Source organism: Aotus nancymaae, unplaced genomic scaffold, assembly GCF_030222135.1.
Source record: "Aotus nancymaae isolate 86718 unplaced genomic scaffold, 86718_ANA_hifiasm-v0.15.2.pri h1tg000008l, whole genome shotgun sequence".
Lineage (NCBI taxonomy): Eukaryota > Metazoa > Chordata > Mammalia > Primates > Aotidae > Aotus > Aotus nancymaae.
In genome coordinates, this window is record NW_026988419.1 from 690,391 (window position 1) to 710,460 (window position 20,070).

The 20,070-nt window shown below is 39.7% G+C and overlaps 1 protein-coding gene across 3 annotated transcripts in view; it reads right to left on the reverse strand.

Moving 5' to 3' along the window:
• Positions 1–378: 378 nt before the first annotated feature.
• TRPM8 (transient receptor potential cation channel subfamily M member 8) overlaps positions 379–20,070 on the reverse strand; it is a 101,015-nt gene continuing 81,323 nt past the window's right edge. For 2 of the 3 annotated variants that reach the window (XM_012434212.2, XM_064372865.1), the window contains 3 exons: positions 11,993–12,092; positions 10,832–10,865; positions 379–3,106 (listed from right to left, as the gene is read on the reverse strand). In XM_012434212.2, the coding sequence (XP_012289635.2) occupies positions 3,023–3,106; positions 10,832–10,865; positions 11,993–12,092 (218 nt within the window). In that variant the 3' untranslated portion in view covers positions 379–3,022. Of the gene's footprint in view, positions 3,107–5,748; positions 5,842–10,831; positions 10,866–11,992; positions 12,093–20,070 lie in introns of all 3 variants that reach the window. The other variant, XM_012434214.2, reaches the window with a different exon arrangement.

Sequence of the window (20,070 nt, forward strand, 5' to 3'; positions counted from 1 at the left end):
TGTTTGGAGCAGGAGGATCCAGGAATACTCTGGAGATAATGGCTACAACAAGGAAATCATGTTGTTTGCTGGGCCCGAAGCTCCATCATCAAGTGGTTTGTGGACAATCGACATCCATGCTGGTCCCAAGAAAGAGCAGGAGCTCCTGTTTGTGAGCCCACGTGAGGCCTCAAAAAAGACCCATGACACATTGGGGTGGCTCTGAGTCAATGAATCTGCCCCCAGGGCAGATGAGTGCCTGACTGGGGGGAGACCAAAAAGTGGGCCACAGAACCAGAGGGGGAATTCATCTGCTTGCATTTAATCAAAATGCTCTAGTCATCTGCTTAGAGAAGTCAGCTCATGTAACTCTGGGAACCAAATCCCTACAGAAGTGAATCTGACCGAATTAAGGAATTTTATTTTTTCACTCTCAGTAGCATGACAAAAGCAACACATGACAATTCTTCCGTTATTTATTTCATGAACACACTCATTAAACCAAGCTGCAGCATTCTCAGTTGTGCACAAGTACCCAGGACACATTCAATGCCACACACAAGGACGTAGCACCTTTGATTCGAGGTATGTGCAATACATTATTGTGAATGACACTAAAAATATGATTTTTCATAAGCAAAATTCTCAGGGCAACCTGCAAAAACATCCAGCAGATGAACTGGGTTGAAAACATTTAACGGTTCCCTCTCTACAGCAGGTTTTCTGTCTTTAGTGTCAATGAGAGGATTTCTTCTGCAGCTGATACCAATGTGCTCACAGGCCTATTTCTGAAGCCAACAGAAACAGTCAATGGAAATATGAATTTAAGGACAAATTCATTCAAAGGGGATCATCAAATAGGTTATGCTAAATATGCCTTCTGGGAAGTTTTAAATTTAATTTACTGGTTTTATTCAAATTTCCTACTTGAATTGAGGGTAAGAGGTTGAGGCTATTGTTCCTGCACAATCTTATGTACAGCCAAAGGCTTTATTTTTTCCAGTCAGTATGGAGATGACATTACCCTCTTCTGGTTTCAGAAAAGGCAGACATTTTAGTTGCCATGGTGAAGTGAAAGTGGCATTCTCTCACTAATAGAGAAATTTTGAATATTTCATTCATTGATGATTTTTGTCATGTAAATTTTGCCCATCCACTGTCAGCATCTGAAACCATGAATTGACTGGCCTGATGAAAAAAATTCCCTTTTAGGTCATTATTGGAACTTAAGTAAAAAGGCAAATCTTTATTTGGGTTAATTCCCTGTAAACATGGTGAATGTTGTTGTGAGTACTCATTTTCACTACTGCACAGACAAAAGGAAAATAAATTTTTTTTAGTTAATGCTTTTGCAGTTTTTTTAATTAGATCTTTTAGTAGCTTCCATCTAAAATTTCCTCCTTCAGCCACTGAGCTTATAGCATATTCAAAGCTGAAAAACTAATTATGGGCATTTAAATTGCCTTGCACATGTACGTCCAGCTCAAATGCCACCACTTCCAGAGAAAGCTGGAACTATGAGTGTTCAGTAAAATAATCTCTCCAATTCTATACCGTTGCCTTCACCACCCATAATATTTATTTATTTATTTATTTATTTTTAGTCGGAGTCTCATTCTGCCACCCAGGCTGGAGTGTAGTAGTGCAATCTCGGTTCACTGCAACCTCTGCCTCCCAGGTTCAAGCAAGTCTTGTGCCTCAGCCTTCTGAGTAGCTGGGATTGCAGGAGTGCACCATGACCACCCAGCTAATTTTTGTATTTTTAGTAGAGACGTGGTTTCGCCATGTTGGCCAGGCTGGTCTCGAACTCCTGACCTCAAGTGATCTGCCCACCATCCATAATATTTGAATAAGCATATTGACTTCTTCTTAAACTAAGGGTTAAATATAATCTTTTATTTTAATAGTTTAGGTTCATGTATCTCATATCTTATGCTCACGTTAATGATTCCTATTTGCTATACATTTACGAAAAGAAACCTTATAAATGGTTTAATAATAAATAGATATTTCTTGGAATCTAACCTTGGAAAATTTTTCCAAATACAACAAAAAGATTCATGCATAAAGATGCTCATCCCAATGATCAATTGGAAATAGCCTTCGATGAGCAAAATTATGGAAATCACTAGAGGTTGCATATTATGCAATTATTGATATAAGTTTAAGAAGGCTATGAATATACTAAAAACATCTTTGATAAAATATTAAGTGAAAAACTTACATAAAAGTATATATGTCGTACGATAACATTCTGTAAAATTTTAAAAGAGAATTGACACATGCATAGAAAAACATAGACTTGAAAAAAATCCAGAAATTGTTAGCAGTGATTACCTTTAGGTAGTGGGGGACAATTTATGTTCTTTCTACATCTCTATGTGGTCTAAATTTTCTATAATAGCAGCTATTATTTTAATGGAAAAATAATAAACAAGAGGAGAAAGGGGAGTATCCAATGAGAACTAAGTCGGTAGTGTCTTTTAAGGTTGCATTTTGGGAGACTTTTTACATATTTAGGAATGGGAATGGTTCTTCAATAGGAGCCTGGTGAGTCCAAGAGAGCAAGAGACTGCCTCGTCACCTCCTCTGACAGGTAAGAAGCATCCCTAGAAATGAAAACACTTCTCCTGAAGAGAGTAGTGTCCTCTTGCTACAGCATGTTTTAGAATCTGGCCTAATTTGGGAGACTTTTAACAATATGCCAACTAACTAGTCACATAATACAAAAAAAGGGAAAAGCAGAGAATCAATTGGAAATAAACAAAACAATTCAGGGGTGAAGCGTGGCCAGGTTCTTATTCATGGAGAGATGTTCTCTTATAAGATGTGTTCGTCAAAAGTAAGATTGAAGGAAAAAGGAGGCGGGAAGAACGAACTTAAGCTAACAACTTCCAGTCCCAGGCACTGAGACACAGAGAGAAACAGGCACCATTCTGCAGAAACGCATAAAGGAAATGTTCTTCCTGTACATCCGTCTTCCCATGTGAAACCAATCACACACTTCATTCTCAAGGTTTCAGCACACTAGGGTGATTAAAAATCATCCACCATGTACCCGGGGGCCTGAAAATTTCTCATTTAGTGGTTGATAGCAAAATTGTTCATCAGCATTCTTTAATATGATCTGTGAAAACAAAGAAAGAACACTATGTTAAGAATAGATTTCCCACTTCCAATCTCAGGCAGGATACGGTTTGCTTCAAAATATACTGGGAATATACTGGGAATAAGTCCAAATATACCATCAAAGTTGAGAGTTTTTTTTTTTTTTTTTTTTTGGTATAGAAGCAGCTCTGAGAATGTTTTTTCTCTTAAAGATGTGTGTTCTGACCAGTTTGTCGGTGTGAGATGCGTGACTAAGATTGAATGATCAAGGCTCAATTCATTCAATCTAGGTTAAAACCTGGAACGTTTCTGAGCATTTTATTTCCTCAGTGGTTTCTGCATAAATTTAAAAAAAAAAAGAATTAAAAACCAAAGTAACTTATAAAAATGTGGGTTTATGATTCCCCAAAAACAACCTACATTCTTTTAATGAACTAGAATGTAAGGGCAGCAAACGCAGAATCAACGGATTATTATGCAGGAAATGAACAATTTCCAGGGACCTTCCTTAAGGTAAGGTCTATTCCCATCATCCTCAGAGAGGATGCCCAATCCTTAAGTATAAAGATAGGAGAAAACAAATGGCTTGCTCTTACCCTGGATTCTTATTTCCTTTCAATTTTGGTGTAGCAGAAGGAAAAAAAAATAGACAACTATCTGTTTATTTCATCCCAAGTTCCTGGATCAAAGGCTGATTCAGGGATGGAGATGGAGAATCAGTGAAGACTTGCCCCCAGGGTCAGCTCCCTGCCTACCTCAATGGTTGCCAGCTCACTCCCGCAAGAGGCTGACACTCTCTTCCCTGGCCACTACCCCAGGGAAAGATTATCCTTACCCCTCTAGAGAAAGAAGCCTAAGAAGGCACAGACAGAGTATACCTATCTGGTTGTCTACAAAGTTATATTTTCAGTGATGTTCTTAAAGATGTAACAAACACAACATTCAAATAAAGATCTTATAACTAGAAGTAAAAAGCATACAAAAAAATGGATATGCCAAATTTGTTGTCTCTAAGGCCACCAGTGGTTCTGAATTCTGGAGGCACCTGTTTTCTCATGGGCTCTTTTGCTTCTCTTTTTTTCTTTGTAGATGCAAATATCTATACCCATACGTGCGCGCGCGCACACACACACACACAAAGTAATGTCCCTCTCTTAGTTCCTTTTCATTCATCAATTACTTACTTTTCAATATGTTAATAAAAGTTTAAGGTTAAACAAAGGGCAAGTTGATAGAAAATCTGTCTGTCTGCCCATTTTACTCACAGTCAGCACACCTGAGAAAGAATGAAGGCGAGAAGTTTGGAGATTTAAGAGGGGGATGTTTGCGTTTGAATCTGACTCTTTTCTGATTATTACAACTCTTAATCACTTTTAGATTTGTACCATTTTAGTTGTTTTATCTGTTCCCGATTGTTTTTTTTTCTATATTTCAGCTGATAAATTAAACAAAATGGCATGTGTTTCAAAATCTAACTTGTAATTTATTATAAGGTTTAATAGTGTTTTCATTAAACACTATTATGAAAGAGTTGAAATAAGTTCTTTAATATGGAAGGCTTATTTTCTTGAGCACAGCAGGAAGCTGTACCTCCCTTTCAGGTTACATCCAATGTGCATCAGTCTTTCTCTAACAAAGCCCTCTAAAATACAGTGCTTTTTAATATGAGCTATAACTGTCAGAACCCAAGGAAAAGAACTCTGAGACCAGAAAGACTGAAAGAAACCTGATGCAACATGATTTCCCCTACAGCACAATCACCCCATGAATAGAAATTCTGCAGCTTAAGTACTTAATGCATAGACAGTGGTCAGTGCATGAGGTCAGTGCCAGGGCCAGCACAGTTCCGAGCACGGAACAGGTACTCAATAAATACTGATGGAAGGAAGGGAAGAGAGAAAAGAGAAAGGAGAGAATTCTTAATTGTGTTTCCATTCCTTGCAATTTGCTTTCTCAAAAAAAAAAAAAAAAAAAGTCTAATCTAATGAAATGCCTATGGCTGTTTTTTCCTAACTCGACATGTCCCTAAAAACATTTTTAACATTTGGTTTTAAGATTTGGACAAGTAATGAGGAAACATAATGAAAGCAAATGGTAAGGCCAGGGAACAAAGCCTTGGGTTACATTTTGCTAGTTAATTGAATTACATTTTTATTGTGCAAAAGAGCTGTTGTTAAAAACCTGAAATGCCTCACCAAAACATTTGTTGTTAGTAAAAAGATGACTAACATATTTATATATCCATAGTAATAAATATAATATTATGAGAATAAGACATTTTTGGGTGCTGATCTGTAAACACATCCATGATACAGAATTATGGAAGATTAAAAAATAGCAGATCTTGGAAAAGTGTGACCTTGTTTCAATTTATGTCAAAATAGCTGCATAGGCTGCAAGTGTTTTAAAAGGTCCTACAGGACAGGATACTTACACCCTGCCCCTAGCAATGCTAACCCCTGGTGTGGGGAGTAAAATGAGGAGGAACTTCTGCTTGTTTCTTTCTCTAATTCTGTATTACTTTTTTTTTTTCACAATACATTATTTTCAAATTTGGTAACATATGGAAATAAAATAACTGAGAAAAAAATCATGATTTTAAATTAGTCTTAAAAGATGCACATTTTCAGAGCAAAGTTAAAAGCCATTAGAATGACTCACCTTGCTATAATTAGATTTTTCTCCATTAGAGTTCATACAGTTTTATTTGATTTTATTAGCAATCTCTTTCAGAAGACCCTTGAGATCATTAAGCTTGGAAAGACAAAAAAAAATAGAACTGGTCTTAAGATAAATTTTCCGACTTTCATTTTTAACTTACTGCTCTGTGCTTTTTCTAAGAAACAGACATGTCTACTTAGCAACAAATATTGCACATCTGAAATAAGGCAGAATGAGAGTGACATGTGATATTTCAGATCCTGAGCAATGCTTACTTTCTGAAATCATATCACTAGCAATTGGTAACCAATTAGTAAACCAATTAATATTATCTTTACTCTAATGCAAATCATTAGTGGCTCCCAAATAGAGATAATAGATTGCAATAACACAAACAAGTAATATGTAAAAATAATAATGTCCTATGTAACTAATGTTAATAAAATTACAAGATACTAATTAAGTTTTGCTTTGGTAAAAGTATAATACTAATAAAAATAATGTGATATTAATAAATGAAATTTTTGAAATTAAAAGATATCCCTACACACACAAAAACAGCACACAATTTAAGTAAAAGACATAATGAAATTATTCTTGATCCATGCACGTTTCACCAATTTATTACACAAGATACATGAAGCTCATTTTAAATTACATGTCATATTGGTACATTTGATAAAAGCAATTTCTGTACAGTTTGGTTTCTAATTTGCTGCATCACTCACTCAAGAAAAAAAAATTGAATTTAAGTTGAGCTTAATTCCAGTAGTAACCTTTTTCTTTTAACTTTTTTAAAATAAAGGAGCAAAATGAAACTATAGGTGCTAATGGCTTCCTAAAATAAATAAGGCACAGTAAGATCCATTCTTACAGACTTAAGGTAAATTGTGAATAACTTTGTTTTCTGGTAATGAGATGGAGAATTTTTTTATTCCCTGTGGTAGCTTTTGAGAGAACCTTGTATTTGTTAATAGTAAAATGACTTTAGTAAGCTGTTTAAAGTAGAGCATAAGACTTCAAGAGCAAAACACATTTTAAAAAAGAGAGAGAATCGAAAAACGATGGGGAAGAAATCATTGGTGAGAGTTGGTTTTTTGAAAAGATAAACAAAATCAACAAACCTTTTAAGAAAAGGAAGAAGACACAAATAAATACAATCAGAAACGAGAAAGACAGCCTTACAACGGAGGGCATAGAAATGAAAAGGATGGTAAGGGGCTAGTATGAACAATTATATGCAAAGAAATTGGATAACCTAGAAGAAATGAAAATATCCCAGAAATGTACAGCTTAAAAAAACCTGAATCAAGATAAAGTACAAAGCCTGAACAGACAAACAACAAACAAAGAAAAGAAAATCAGCCGCCATTGCACTCCAGCCTGGGTAACATGAGCGAAACTCCGTCTCAAAAAAATAAAAATAAAAAATAAATAAATAAAAAATAAAAAAAAAAAAAGAAAATCAGCAATCAGAAAGCTTTCAACAAAGAGAAGTCCAGGATCAGATGGATTACTGGTAAATTCTACCAGAGAGCCAAAGAAGAAAAAATACCAAACCTTAGACTCTTCCAGAAAATAGAAAAGGGAACACATGCACACTCATTGTATGAGGCCAGCATTATTCTTTTACCAAAGCCAGAAAAAGATAACGCACAAAAAGAAAACTATAGGCCAATGTTCCTGAGGAACGTAGATACGGAAATCTCAATAAATTCTAGCAAACTGAATTTCAGAACATATTAAAAGAATCCGTGGAGACACCACCACCCAGTGGTATTTGTCACTGGGATGCAAGGGTGGTTCAACATATGAAGATTAATCAGTGGGATACATTGCGTTAACAGAATGAAAGACAAAAACTACATGATCATCTCAACAGATGCAGGGAAGGCAGTTGACAAAATTCAAGGTCTTTTAATGATTAAAAAAAAAACGGCCCTCAACAAATAGGTATAGAAAGAACTTACCACAAAATCCCCAACTAACATCATATTTAATGTGGTGAAACTGAAAGCTTTTTCTCTAAGATCTAGAACAAGGCAAGGATGCCCATTCTTACCACTGCTATTTAACAGAGCATGAGAAGTTCTAGCCAGAGAAATCAGACAAGAAAAAAGAAAAGAAAAGACATCTAAATCAGAAAGAAAAAAGTAAAATTATCTCTGTTTGCAAAGAGCATAAACTTATATGTAGAAAATCCTAAAGCCACACACACACTCTCACACACACACACACACAAACTGTTAGAACTAATAAACAAATTCAGTAAGCTTGCAGGATACAAAGTCAAAATACAAAAATCAATGGCATTTCTATACATTAACAAAGAGCTATCTTTGTTTAATTTATTCGGTTTAGATTAAACTGATTAGAAAGTGCACAAAAACTTAAATAGACACTTCTCAAAAGAAGAAATTCCAATGTCAGGCAGGTATATAAAAAGGTACTCAACACTTAATCATCAGGGAAATGCAAATCAAAACCACAATGAGACAGCACCTCATACCTGTTACGATAGTTATTATCAAAAAGGCAAGTGATAAGTGTTGGCAAGGAGGTAGGAAAAGAAGAACTCCTGTACACTGTTGGTGGGAAGGTAAGTTGATCTAGCTATATGGAAAACAGTATAGAAGTTCCTAAAAAAATAAAAATACAGTTATCATATGATCCAGCAATCCCACCTCTGGGTTTATATCCAACGGAATTGAAATCAGGATCACAAAGAGCTGTCTGCACACTCACATTAACTGCAGCGTGATTCACATTAGCCAAAAAAACTACCTAATGTCCATCAGGAGATCAATGGATGAAGAAAATGTGGTCCATACCTATAATGGAATATTTTTCAGACTTAAAATAAGGAAAGAAATCCTGCCATTTTCCACAGCATAAGTAGAGTTGGAGGATATTATGCTAAACAAAATAAGCCAGACACAGAAAGAGAAATACTGCGTGATCTCACTTATATGTGAAATCTAAAAGAGTCACACCCATCGAGGCGGAAAGTAGCACAATGGTTGCCAGGGGCTGAGAAGAAGGGGCAAAGGGCAGAAAGTTTCTGTTATGCAAGATAAATTCTAGAGATCGACTGTACAGCGTGGTCACAATAGTTAACAATACTATATTGTACCTATGAAATTTGCCAGGAGGAGACATTTTAAATTAATCTCATTCCCTCACACATACATACAACACTCACAGATGGTAAATATGAAGAAGCAATAAGACGTTAATTAGCTGAGCTGGGTTGATCATTTTGCAATGTATACATGCAACAAAACATCAAATTGTACACTTTAAATATATATAATTCTATATGTCCATTGACATATCTTAATAAAGCTGTTAAAAAATAAATTTAAAAGACTCCAGAAGCTTTCTTGAGAAACAAATGATGATCCCTAAAATTCTATGTGAGTAAAAAGGAGGGTTTTTTTGTTGTTCAGATGGGGAGGTAAGAGGACAGAGGAGGGAATTTAAAGAGAGAGAGAGACAGAGGGCAGGAAGAATGGGAGAAGGGGAGCAAGGTGGTGGGTCCTCCTGCGTGGCAGCCGAGGCTCTGTGCTGCGCAGTGGAGGTTGAGGCTGGCGAGCATCCTGGACCCTGGGAGTCAGGTTGGCTGGTCCTGTATCCACAATTCTACTGCTTCTCCTCTGACCTAGGGCCCAAGCTGGAGCCAAGGCTCCCACTCCATCCATCTCTTCCTGCATCCACTGTTGCTGCCCTCCTCTGACCACTCTCTGCCTGTCCCACAGCAGGGTCAGGACCAAGGTATGTCTTGGGGAGGCTTTGGCTTAAACCCTGAGATGGCTTTCCATTAGCTCCCTCCAAAGTCACCCCAAATAAACTCGCAAGTAAAAAACAAAACAACAAAACAAACTGAAATAGACTATTTTCTCTACAAACACACCACCTAGAAGAGTTCCTAGCACAACTAACTTCTCAACCAGATTGCTGGAGCCTCTCCTCCATGACCATTCGTGTCACTCAGGGAGCACTTGGAAAGGAAGATTCCAGATAGGTTCCTCTTGGATTTTAAAACTCTCCAAACCTTTCCTTGCATGGGAATAAAACCCAACTTGATAAAGAGGCAAGCCAGTTCCCAGGCAGGTTGACCCGGACCCTCCTCTTCTTCCCACTCGGCTCCCTCTTGGTTCAGGCTGCCCCTCATTTCAACTGCTTAGAACAATCCAGGGTTCTCTAGACTTACAGCCTTCACAGCTGTCACTACTGCCTAAATTTTTTTTAAATGTTGGGGGTAAATAACCCATAAATAAATAAACAAGAAACTGTAAAGAGATAAATTCTCATATGGAAGCTCAGCTAAGGACCCCTTTTATTCATTTATTCATTCAATAAACATTTACTAAGGCTCTACTGTGGACAAGGTACTGGGTGCTGGAGATTTTGCCAAACCAGATGAGATCTTGTCTACCCACCAAACAGCCACGATACTGGGAGGTCTGTGAATGTCATCATCCAGGATGCCATTCTCAAAATAATGTGGTAGGAAACCAAATACCATCTCCTCTCCAGAGCCTGGCAGGGATCTAGCATTTGTGAATAGAATGTGATTTCTGATTGTGATTTGAACCTGATTATAATTTCAGCTACCCAGCTCAGAGTGAGGGCAGACACACTCTGTCTATGCCTGGTGTTCCTATGCGCACTCGCACATTTGCAATGCCCTCCAAATAAAACAGGCAACAAATCGGAGTGGCAGCAAAGACTAGCATCCAGGCCACAGGCTCCCAGAAAGCTCTTTTGAGCCTTCTCTATGTTCCCTATAATTGCAAGCATCTTCACCTGCCTCCACAGCTGAAAGAAAGAGAAGAGGGTCTGACTCAGATAAGACAGAAAATATTTTAGACATCATGGAAGTGGGACTGTAGACTATTCCCTGGGAGATGCTTAGAGCGTGAGAAGCAATTCCGTTCCAGCACCCAGCTCTTAGACAGTGAATTGAGAAAGTTGAATGTAACTTCTTTTATTTTCTGACCATAACTACTGGCCTCTAGCTGAAAGCTCAAAAATATTAGTGACCAAAAAAAGAAAATCCAAACTATTAACAGAACCATACCTTTGTATCCAGTTGTCTAAACCGATGTCTCATTCTGCAAGGAAGTTAAAGAAAAAGAAAGTAAACAAGAGAAAAAGAGATTGAGAGAGGGCTATTAGGTTCCATTTTGCAGTCTTTTAAAGTACAGAATACAAGTCATTTTCACTCTCAGCTAAATCAGGACTCAGCTGCATTTACCTTTCTCTCTGATTTTCTTCCTAGTACCCAAACAAAGCAGAACCCTCTCACATCACAATTAGAAACCCAGCACATAAATGCTATCTCTGTTGATGGGGTGGTGAAAAATGACTTGCAAGGTCTGTCTCTCCCTTGCAAAACCAAGATCTCAGAGTCTAGGGACAGAGGAGAGCTTACGGCACCACCTCTGTTGTTAAAAGAGAATGAGCATCCCATGCTTCTTTCAATAGCTGTATTGAACCCAGCAAAGGTATTAGTTGTGCTTATATATACTCATATTTTGTTAGAGTAAAATTTGAGGTGTGTTTTGAACTCTCAGGAAGAGTGACAGCTGTCAGTGAAGAACGTTAACCTTTACATAACAGCACCCATCTATAGACTTCACAACACATTACTTGTGAGCCATCTACAGACTTAGCTATGACTTATCTATTTCTATAAGATGTTTAATAAATGTATTTATTAATCACAAGGATTTTTATAACAGCTTCATGCGATTCGTAAATGAGTTCAGGATTTTTTTAGGAGCAGCCTGTAACAGAGCAACAAAATGGTTTATCTATCTTCTGATCTCTGTACTTCTTCACCACAAAGGTAAATAGGTGTATAGCACTTGCAAGATAACACCAATGGCCCATGACCTGTGAGTCTCCCCAGAACCCACCTCTGCAGCTGCAGCAGGGGACCCACCTTCTCATCACCTATTTCCATAGCCCTGCACCACAGTCTCCAAATACCTCTTTCTCCCTCAGGGCCTTCAAGGACAATTGGGATAGTAGGTGAGTGGCTTTTTTTTCCCTTCTCCAAAGGCTGGCACACACTTAGGTGTTTGTCATCTTTAATTGCCCGGGTAATATCTTTGCGGTGGTATTGCTCTCTGTTGAAAATGCTGTTTACTGAGTTTGCTCAAATAAGCTGCCTACATTCCTTGGGCTTATGCCTACAAAGGGAGCCTCGCAAAGTAGAAAGGGGTGTCTGACATACTCCTCTGAGGTGTCGTGGGCTTTCGTGTTGATCTTGACAAGGTAATTTTCCTTCATGACACCCTCCCACGCCAGAGTCTCGTTGTCCTCATTTTTGAAACCTTGAATAATGAGAAAAAGAAAATATTCAAATCGTTTCATTTTCCCCTTGCTTCCTAAATTAGAATCTTCTAGGCATTTTGTGAGACTTTGGAACTCAGAATGCGATTCGTCCTGCACAGGCTCGTCTGACTAATGTTACTTCCTGGTGGCAGCATCCGAGTGATGGAATAGTAATGGCTTTCTCCGTAACAATGAGGAATTGGAGCTGCCTGCGTGAAATAGGAATGCAATCTTTATTCTAAATAGACATTGATCCGAATCCTATCTGTGTGTTTTGCAACTTAGCAAAATCATTCCACTAATGAAATTAGTTCTCATATTTGATATGTGCTCTTCTTCCATCTTGATGACATAAAAATGCAAAACCATTCAGCTGGATAATTGCTGATGAATTGTATACTTACTCTCAACCTAAAACTGGGGTAAGAGCTCTGTAGAAGAGGAAAATAAGCCCAAGGCATTGTTTCTGTCCTTCTGAAACATGAGATGTGGCCCTCAAAGAGAATTCACCTAAGATAGGGCGTGCCGTAAGATTGGTCTGGGATATATTCCAGTAAGATTCTTAGTTCAATTTCTTATGGTGCCTGAGCCTTTCAGATGACAGGAAAAAAAAAAAAAAGAACAGATCCACATGTCACCTATATTTCAGGTACGAATGCAATGGACATCAAACCTCCATGCAAATTCACGGGGACAGGAGAGTACATTTGCTCACACAGGTGTCCACTTGGAATAAATGTATGTCGTTTTTAACTTTTGAGTTGCCATTTAAATGTATTCATCAACATGTTAGAGTTTAGGAATAATTATAAGATTTCTCTGGATTTAAAAAGAATTAATTGGGGGTCAAAGACAGAACCAATACCCACATGGCTGAATTTAAGCAAATTCTTTTTTCTTTTTTTCTTCTTTTTTTTTTTTTTTTTGGTGGAGATGGAGATTTGCTCTTGTCGCCCAGGCTGGAGTGCAGTGGCACAATCTCGGTTCACTGCAACCTCTGCCTCCTAAGTTCAAGCAATTCTCCTGCCTTAGCCTCCCGAGAACCTGGGACTACAGGTGCATACCACCACACCCAGCTAATTTTTGTATTTTTAGTAGAGATGGGGTTTCACCATGCTGTCCAGGCTGGTCTTGAACTCCTGACCTCAAGTGGCCTGCCTGCCTTGGCCTCCCAAGTTCTGGGATTACAGGCTTAAGACACCATGCCTACCCTAGATTTAAGCAAATTCTACATAGCAAATATGGATTTATTTTTAAGTTTGGTTATTCACTTTACAAAATAATTCTTAACTAATTTTTTGAATCGTATTTTTCCCAACAAAGATGTTTCCATGTCTTTTCTTCAAACAAAATCGATGAGGGAGTTCAAAAGGAGTGCTTAAAAATCAGCATGGAAAGGGTAGACACTCCTGGACACAGACAGAGAGCAAGGGTGACAAATGACCAAAAAAAATAAATAAATAAAAAATGACCAAGCTCTGTAACAGTCAAAGAAATGCTGATTGAAATGATGACATAGCATTTTCACTAACCATACTGGAAAATTAGCAGTAAAATAATGATTATATCTTGTGTTGGCAAGAACGTAGAGAACAGGCCCCCCATACCACAGGGAAAATCTATCAGTTGTTGCTGCCTTAGGGTAATGGGGGACCAGAAGGTGGAGGAGGGAGAACAGGCAATATACAAAGCCTTCAGAGGTGCATACCCTTTATTTAGAAATCTCTCTTTAGAAATAACTCAAAGGAAAAAAGTGTTAATGTGCTCAAAAACGAATGCATACAACTCTTATAACATTATATGCTAACAAAAGCAATCTACATGTTTAATAAGGAGCTGATTAATTATGGTGCATCCATAAGCTGAAATGTTACTCCACAGTCGAAGGTTGTCATATAGATTAGATTGTTATTTGTGGATATGGAAAGAGTTTGCAATGTATTATTAGTTAAACAAACAAGTTAGATTATGAATGTGTGTGCATAGAGCAATCCAATTACTATACACCCACACAAGAATGATAGAATAAACACCAGTGTGTTGACGATATTTACCTCTGGATGGTGGGTTACATGTATATTACATGCTCTTAATCTTTATTTGTGCTTTTCTATATTTTCCAAATACCCTATTATGAATACAGGTTGCTTTCTGAATCATACAAAAATAATACAGTCTATGAAAAAGCAATTAATGGATAGTATGCTTTTTTATTACTTGAAGATGTCACCAAAAAAGTACCAAAAGTGAAACTTTGGATTCTATTTTTCTGAAAGTCATTTGAAAAATCCTACATTTTTTCTCCAAAGAAGAACAATGTCAAAATTAAACCCATGACGTCCCCATCGTTTGGAAGCAAAGCAAAGTACATTTAGGAAATGAGTTGCCAACTAGAGGCTCTGGCAACTGCCAAGTGCTGTGGTTTCAGGCATTAGTCATCTCCAAGGAGGAGAAGCAAATGAGCAGGCAGTGACCAGGCACCCCAGAGAGTCTGCAGTTAGTAAGTGGGGCTCTTGGCTCTCTCTGTCCCATTACCACCACACCATCTGAGGGTGGAGAAAGATCCTGACCTTCTGCCATCTCCTAATCTCGCTGTTTCTTCGTTTCTTCCCGAGAATAAAAACTGTTTGAAGAGGGATAATGTCAACAGTCACACCGTTTCTCTGATTATTATGAGATTGCCACCCTCCCAGGGGCCCACTTGGGAGACAGGTCTCAGTTCATTCATTCACATCTGATTTATATGGTGGCTTCCCTGAGCTGAAGCCCCTTTTCATTTGCTGGCTAAATTGGGGGATTTGCTTCCATAAAAGGTATGTTCATATTGTGCTTAATCATTAAATAAGTTTTAGGGGAAAGTAATGAATTTTGTCCTGCCTTCTCAACCCCATCCCTAATCTGGAGTACTGATTTGTCCTTACTTAGACACTGAATTTCCTGATTACCCTGATCCTGGACCGAGTACAGTGTATCTCTGGAGAATGGACCTTTATCCCACACAGCCTCAGCCCCTCCTCCCACACATCTCCAACCTGAATCCCACTAGTGATGGGCAGTTAACTAATTCCACAGAGCAATTAATCTCATTTCCAGACAGCCCACACTGTTAGACATTGTTCTTTTTACTGAATCAAAATCTTCCTCACTGCAAATTTTATCCATTATTTGTTTTTTCCCTGAATCATTCAGAAAGAAGTATGATGCTTGTAGGGCTTCTGTTACATGAAGGCACAGAATGGCCCCCTAAGCCTTCTTCCAGGTCCTGTAGCCACCAGCCATGACATGGCTTCAAGACAGAACCAAAGAGAGTCCTGAGGCATGTCATTACGTGTTTCTAGTACTTGGTGCCATTTTTGAGTACAGTCAAATTCCAGATCTGAACTTCCAAACCCTACGCCTGATATAAAGACTTTCATGCTTTTAGTTAGAATCAACTCACTTTGTCTTTCAAGGCAAAACGATGGGAAGAAAGACAGCAACTTATCCAAATTGTCAAAACACTTTCTTCATTAAGAACAGCAATTATGCATGTGTGATCGTTAATGACATCCCCAAAGTGACATTTAACATCTTAAAATAATGCTGTTAAAAGAGTTGACTACGATGATTCTTTAAGGTGTGACAGGAGTTGGGGGTTGTGAATACATTTATATTCTGAAAGCCAGACTTTAGGGCTCATAGCTATAGGGAGAGCACAGAAATATGTTATGAACAATATTTAAAGTAGTATTTATGAGTACTTAGTTTCCATTTCTAAGTAAAGAATCCCACAAAAAAAGATGGTTCTTGGCAAGTTAAACGTTTCTTAATTGCCACCAATTACCTAGGAGTGTCTAGGTTAGCAAAATTTATATTTTTACTTTCTGAATCTTCAAAATATTTGAGATTACACTAAAGGCACAGGCATCATCAGCCCCCTGTGGAACATGAATCCAGTGGTGGCAGTCAGTGACCATTTTATCAAATACCCTGCGGATGAAAACAGAGGGCGACACCTGTCCAGCAGCCACTGGAAGACACAACGCCTGTGAACAGCAGAAAGAGGATTCAAAAAGCAGAGAGAACCACCTAACCCTATTCCTTTAGTCACGTGTACTGAATTCGCCCTTAGATTTTCCACTTCCAAATTGCCCTTGACTCCAAATTTCCTATATAACAGTGACTTTTCTTTTTTCAGTAGTGTTCCAGTTTTAGGGGGTCACATCTGACCACCTTCCCTTCTCCAGCATCTTCCCTTGAGTCACAGGAGTGAGCACCAGGATCTGAGAAGCCTAATTCCACGTGGTGATCTGCAAGTCTCCCCAAACCGGCCCTGGGAGTTTCTTTGCTCACTTCTGCCTTGAGGGAAACAAGTCCAATCATCAAAGAGGTATCATGAGGCATGTTTCATGATTCATGTCACCATTTCTTGTACTGTCATGTCTCTTGTCTGCATTTTTTCCTTCCTCTGGGATTCAGGATGGCACATTGTAACTTGGTGGGCTGGGGGCAGGGTGAGGGAGGAGGAGGACTGTATGGAGCCAAAACTTGGCTGTAGGATACAGCCCAAGCCTTACGTTCATCTGACTCCTCTCTCCTGTCCTCCTTCCTCTCTTAACTCCCTCCTCCCTCCACCCACTCCTCGCTCTGTGGCACCATCTCAGCCTCTGTCCCTTTGCCTGTCTAATTCCAATTCATCTTTTGGGTCTCAGCTTGAGTACTCCCTTCCTCCATAAATCTTCCCTGATGCACTCTAGTCAAGGGTTTAAATGTCCTCTATGTGGCCATCACAACTCCCTGCACATTCCCTAAAATTACTGTCTCCCATACCTTTTAATTAAGACTTTTTGACTTTCATTCTCTGCTCCCCACTACCCCAGATGATGAGCCCTGTTCGAGGGCACAGATAGCTTCTATCTTATTTAGCACCATATCCACAGGGCCCACTATCATGTGGTAGGCTCTTGGCATGCATTTGTTGAACCAACTCTCCCAGGCCCTCTCACTCCCTGCATCGCAGGCTCTCTGTGAAGTTACCTACCTCACCTCTGGACCAACTCCCACTGAATCATGGTCCTCAAGCCCAGCCCATGTGCCTTTGTTCATGTCTGCATCCCCAGAACTGAGAGTTCATATTTGTGCAGGACTGACCCCCTCCTGCAAGAAGACTGCTTTTACACTATTTATTTTTATAGGTGCCAAGGGGTGGGGAGGGGGAGATGCTCTTTTTCATGCTGTGATTTTCTTGCCTATGCACAATTTCCACCCATCCTTGTGCTCGCTCACTTTTCCAATTTAGATCTGTGGGTAGTGTGGGGTGTGTTTTACAAAACTCTGCCAAAGTGGACTGTGGCAGGAAATGAGGTTGGTAGGCTTTTGCTTTTGAAATATATCAGAACTCAGTGATGTTCCTCTCTTTTATTCCCCTACTTAGACATTTTATGAGAGCTTTTTATTGGTTAAGTGATGATAGGGTTTAGGACACACTACCCCAAAATATGGCACCATGGCATATTGAATATTTTAAACTGAAAGAATTGGAGAAAAGCATAGAATCAGGAAGGTTTCTCTGATCTGGCTTTTCCCTGACCCTCTCCCCTGAAGCAGGTCATATCATCTAGGAAAAATTTTCTGACTTTCCCCTACAGCAGGTCATAGGACCGTTATGTGAGAGGCACCCCCCTTATACCCAGAGGAAAATAGTGTCCTCATCTCCAGAGACACAGGGATGCAGAAAGAAATGTGAATCCATGGGCCTTACTAAGTTTCCCAGTTTATTACCGTGGGATCATACTCTGTTTGCCCTATCCTATTTCTCCACAACCCTCCACTCTTCAATAAACCTACTATTAAAAATGCTCAAATTTGGCTGGGAACAGTAGCTAATGCCTGTAATCCCAGAATTTCGGGAGGCTGAGGTGGGCAGATCACTTGAAGTCAGGAGTTTGAGACCAGCCTGGCCAACAAGGGGAAACCCTGTCTCTACTAAAAATACAAAAATTAGCCTGGCATGTTGGTGCACACCTGTAATCCCAGCTACTCGGGAGGCTGAGGCAGGGAAATCACTTGAACTCAGGAGGCAGAGGATTCAGTGAGCCAAGATTGCACCACTGCACTCAGCCTGGGAGACAAAGCAAGACTCCATTTAAAAAAAAAAAGTTGTTTCTTTGGATCTTCCTTTCCTTATGAAGGCTCCTATGTCACATAAAACTTATAATAAATTTCTGTGCTTTCCTCTTGTTACTCTGTCTTTTGCTATAGGAACTCAGCCGTGAGCCTAAGATGGGTAGAGAAAAAGATATTTTTCCTCCCCTATGGTAACAAGATAACTGAATAATTTATAAATATCAAGGAACCCATTTCAATCCCAAATTGACAAAGGTTATTTTCTGGAGCCAGGTTTATGCATTTTTAAAACATCCACATAGCACTTTGGGAGGCTGAGGCGGTGGATCACGAGGTCAGGAGTTCAAGACCAACCTGGCCAACATAGTGAAACTCCATCTGTACTAAAAATACAAAAATTAGGCAGGCATGGTGGCAGGCACCTGCAGTCCCAACTAGCTCCTCTTCAAGGAGCACAGGCAGCCAGCCCAGTACAACCCTGCCCTACCTTGCCCCAGGAGGGACCCACTGGATTATGGGCAAATAAATGGTGGATGTTTCAGGTCACCAAGTTTCAAAGTGACAATAATATATAACTGATCCACTTAGAGACCCAAAATGGCCCTCCTTTTTTTTTTTTCATAAGATGGAAACTGAAAATGAAAATTGTGAAGGTACCAAAGCGTGGTCCAACCTGAGTCATTAACTCTACAACACTTGTCAGCACACAGGGCCTCGTTAAGACTAGAAGGGTGACCAGCACTCCCTGAAACCAAGGAGGTTCCCAGAAGACAGACATTTCTGTTACAATTGGGATGGTCCTGGGAAAATGAGCACAAGCTGCTCACACTAACTGGATGGGCATAAGCTGGCACCCGAACTGGATGGGCACAAGCTGGCACCCTAACTGGATGGGCGCAGGCTGCTCACCCTAACTGGATGGGCACAGGCTGCTCACCCTAACTGGATGGGCACAAGCTGGCACCCTAGCTGGATGGGTGCAGGCTGCTCACCCTAACTGGATGGGCACAGGCTGCTCACCCTAACTGGATGGGCACAAGCTGGCACCCTAGCTGGATGGGCACAGGCTGCTCACCCTAACTGGATGGGCACAAGCTGGCACCCTAACTGGATGGGTGCAGGCTGCTCACCCTAACTGGATACCAGGATGCAGGACTCTCAGTACTAAGATGAGGAAGCCCTGGGCAGACCATAATGAGATGGTCACCCTAGGCGCTAGGCACATTTGCCATCCTGCATCCCTTCCTTCAGAAAAGTATATTAAAAATATTTTATGACTTAGTTGGTATAAAACAAATACATTAATAAATATGAGAACACTTTCTTTAATCTAAAAGCTCATGTTTTTCTTCTGGTTTTTAAAGAAAATTTGAAGATGTTCAGGAGCCCCTGAGGTCCTGTGGGCCCTGGCACTGTGACTGATGGAGGAGCTGGCCCCAGAGCTGCCTCCCCACCCCAGAGATGGATCCTTGGGTTAGGTCTGAGGTTAAGGGGTGAGGAAAAATGCCCAGGGTGCCCATTCTATCTTCTCTTTTGTGTCCAAACAGCCAAACAAATAAAAACAGGCCTCTTCCTCCCTGCATGCTTAATCTGGTTGAGGTATAACTGGGAGCCAGAAAGACTGTCTGGCTTATTGGCTCTGGGAGAAATGCAAGCCTGGTGTGGGTTCCTACAGGCCCAGGAAGACAGCTGGGTGCCGGTTCCCTTCATTCGAAGGACATATGGCTGACAGCTGCTCCACTTCTGGGGTAGGGAGAAGCAGCTGGGTGCTCCAGTTTGTGAGGGCTAAGAAGGTAGGTGACCACACAAGAGAGAGAATGATCCACAGTCCAATGTGTGGATGGGTTGACACCTGCCTTCCTGAAGAGGTTA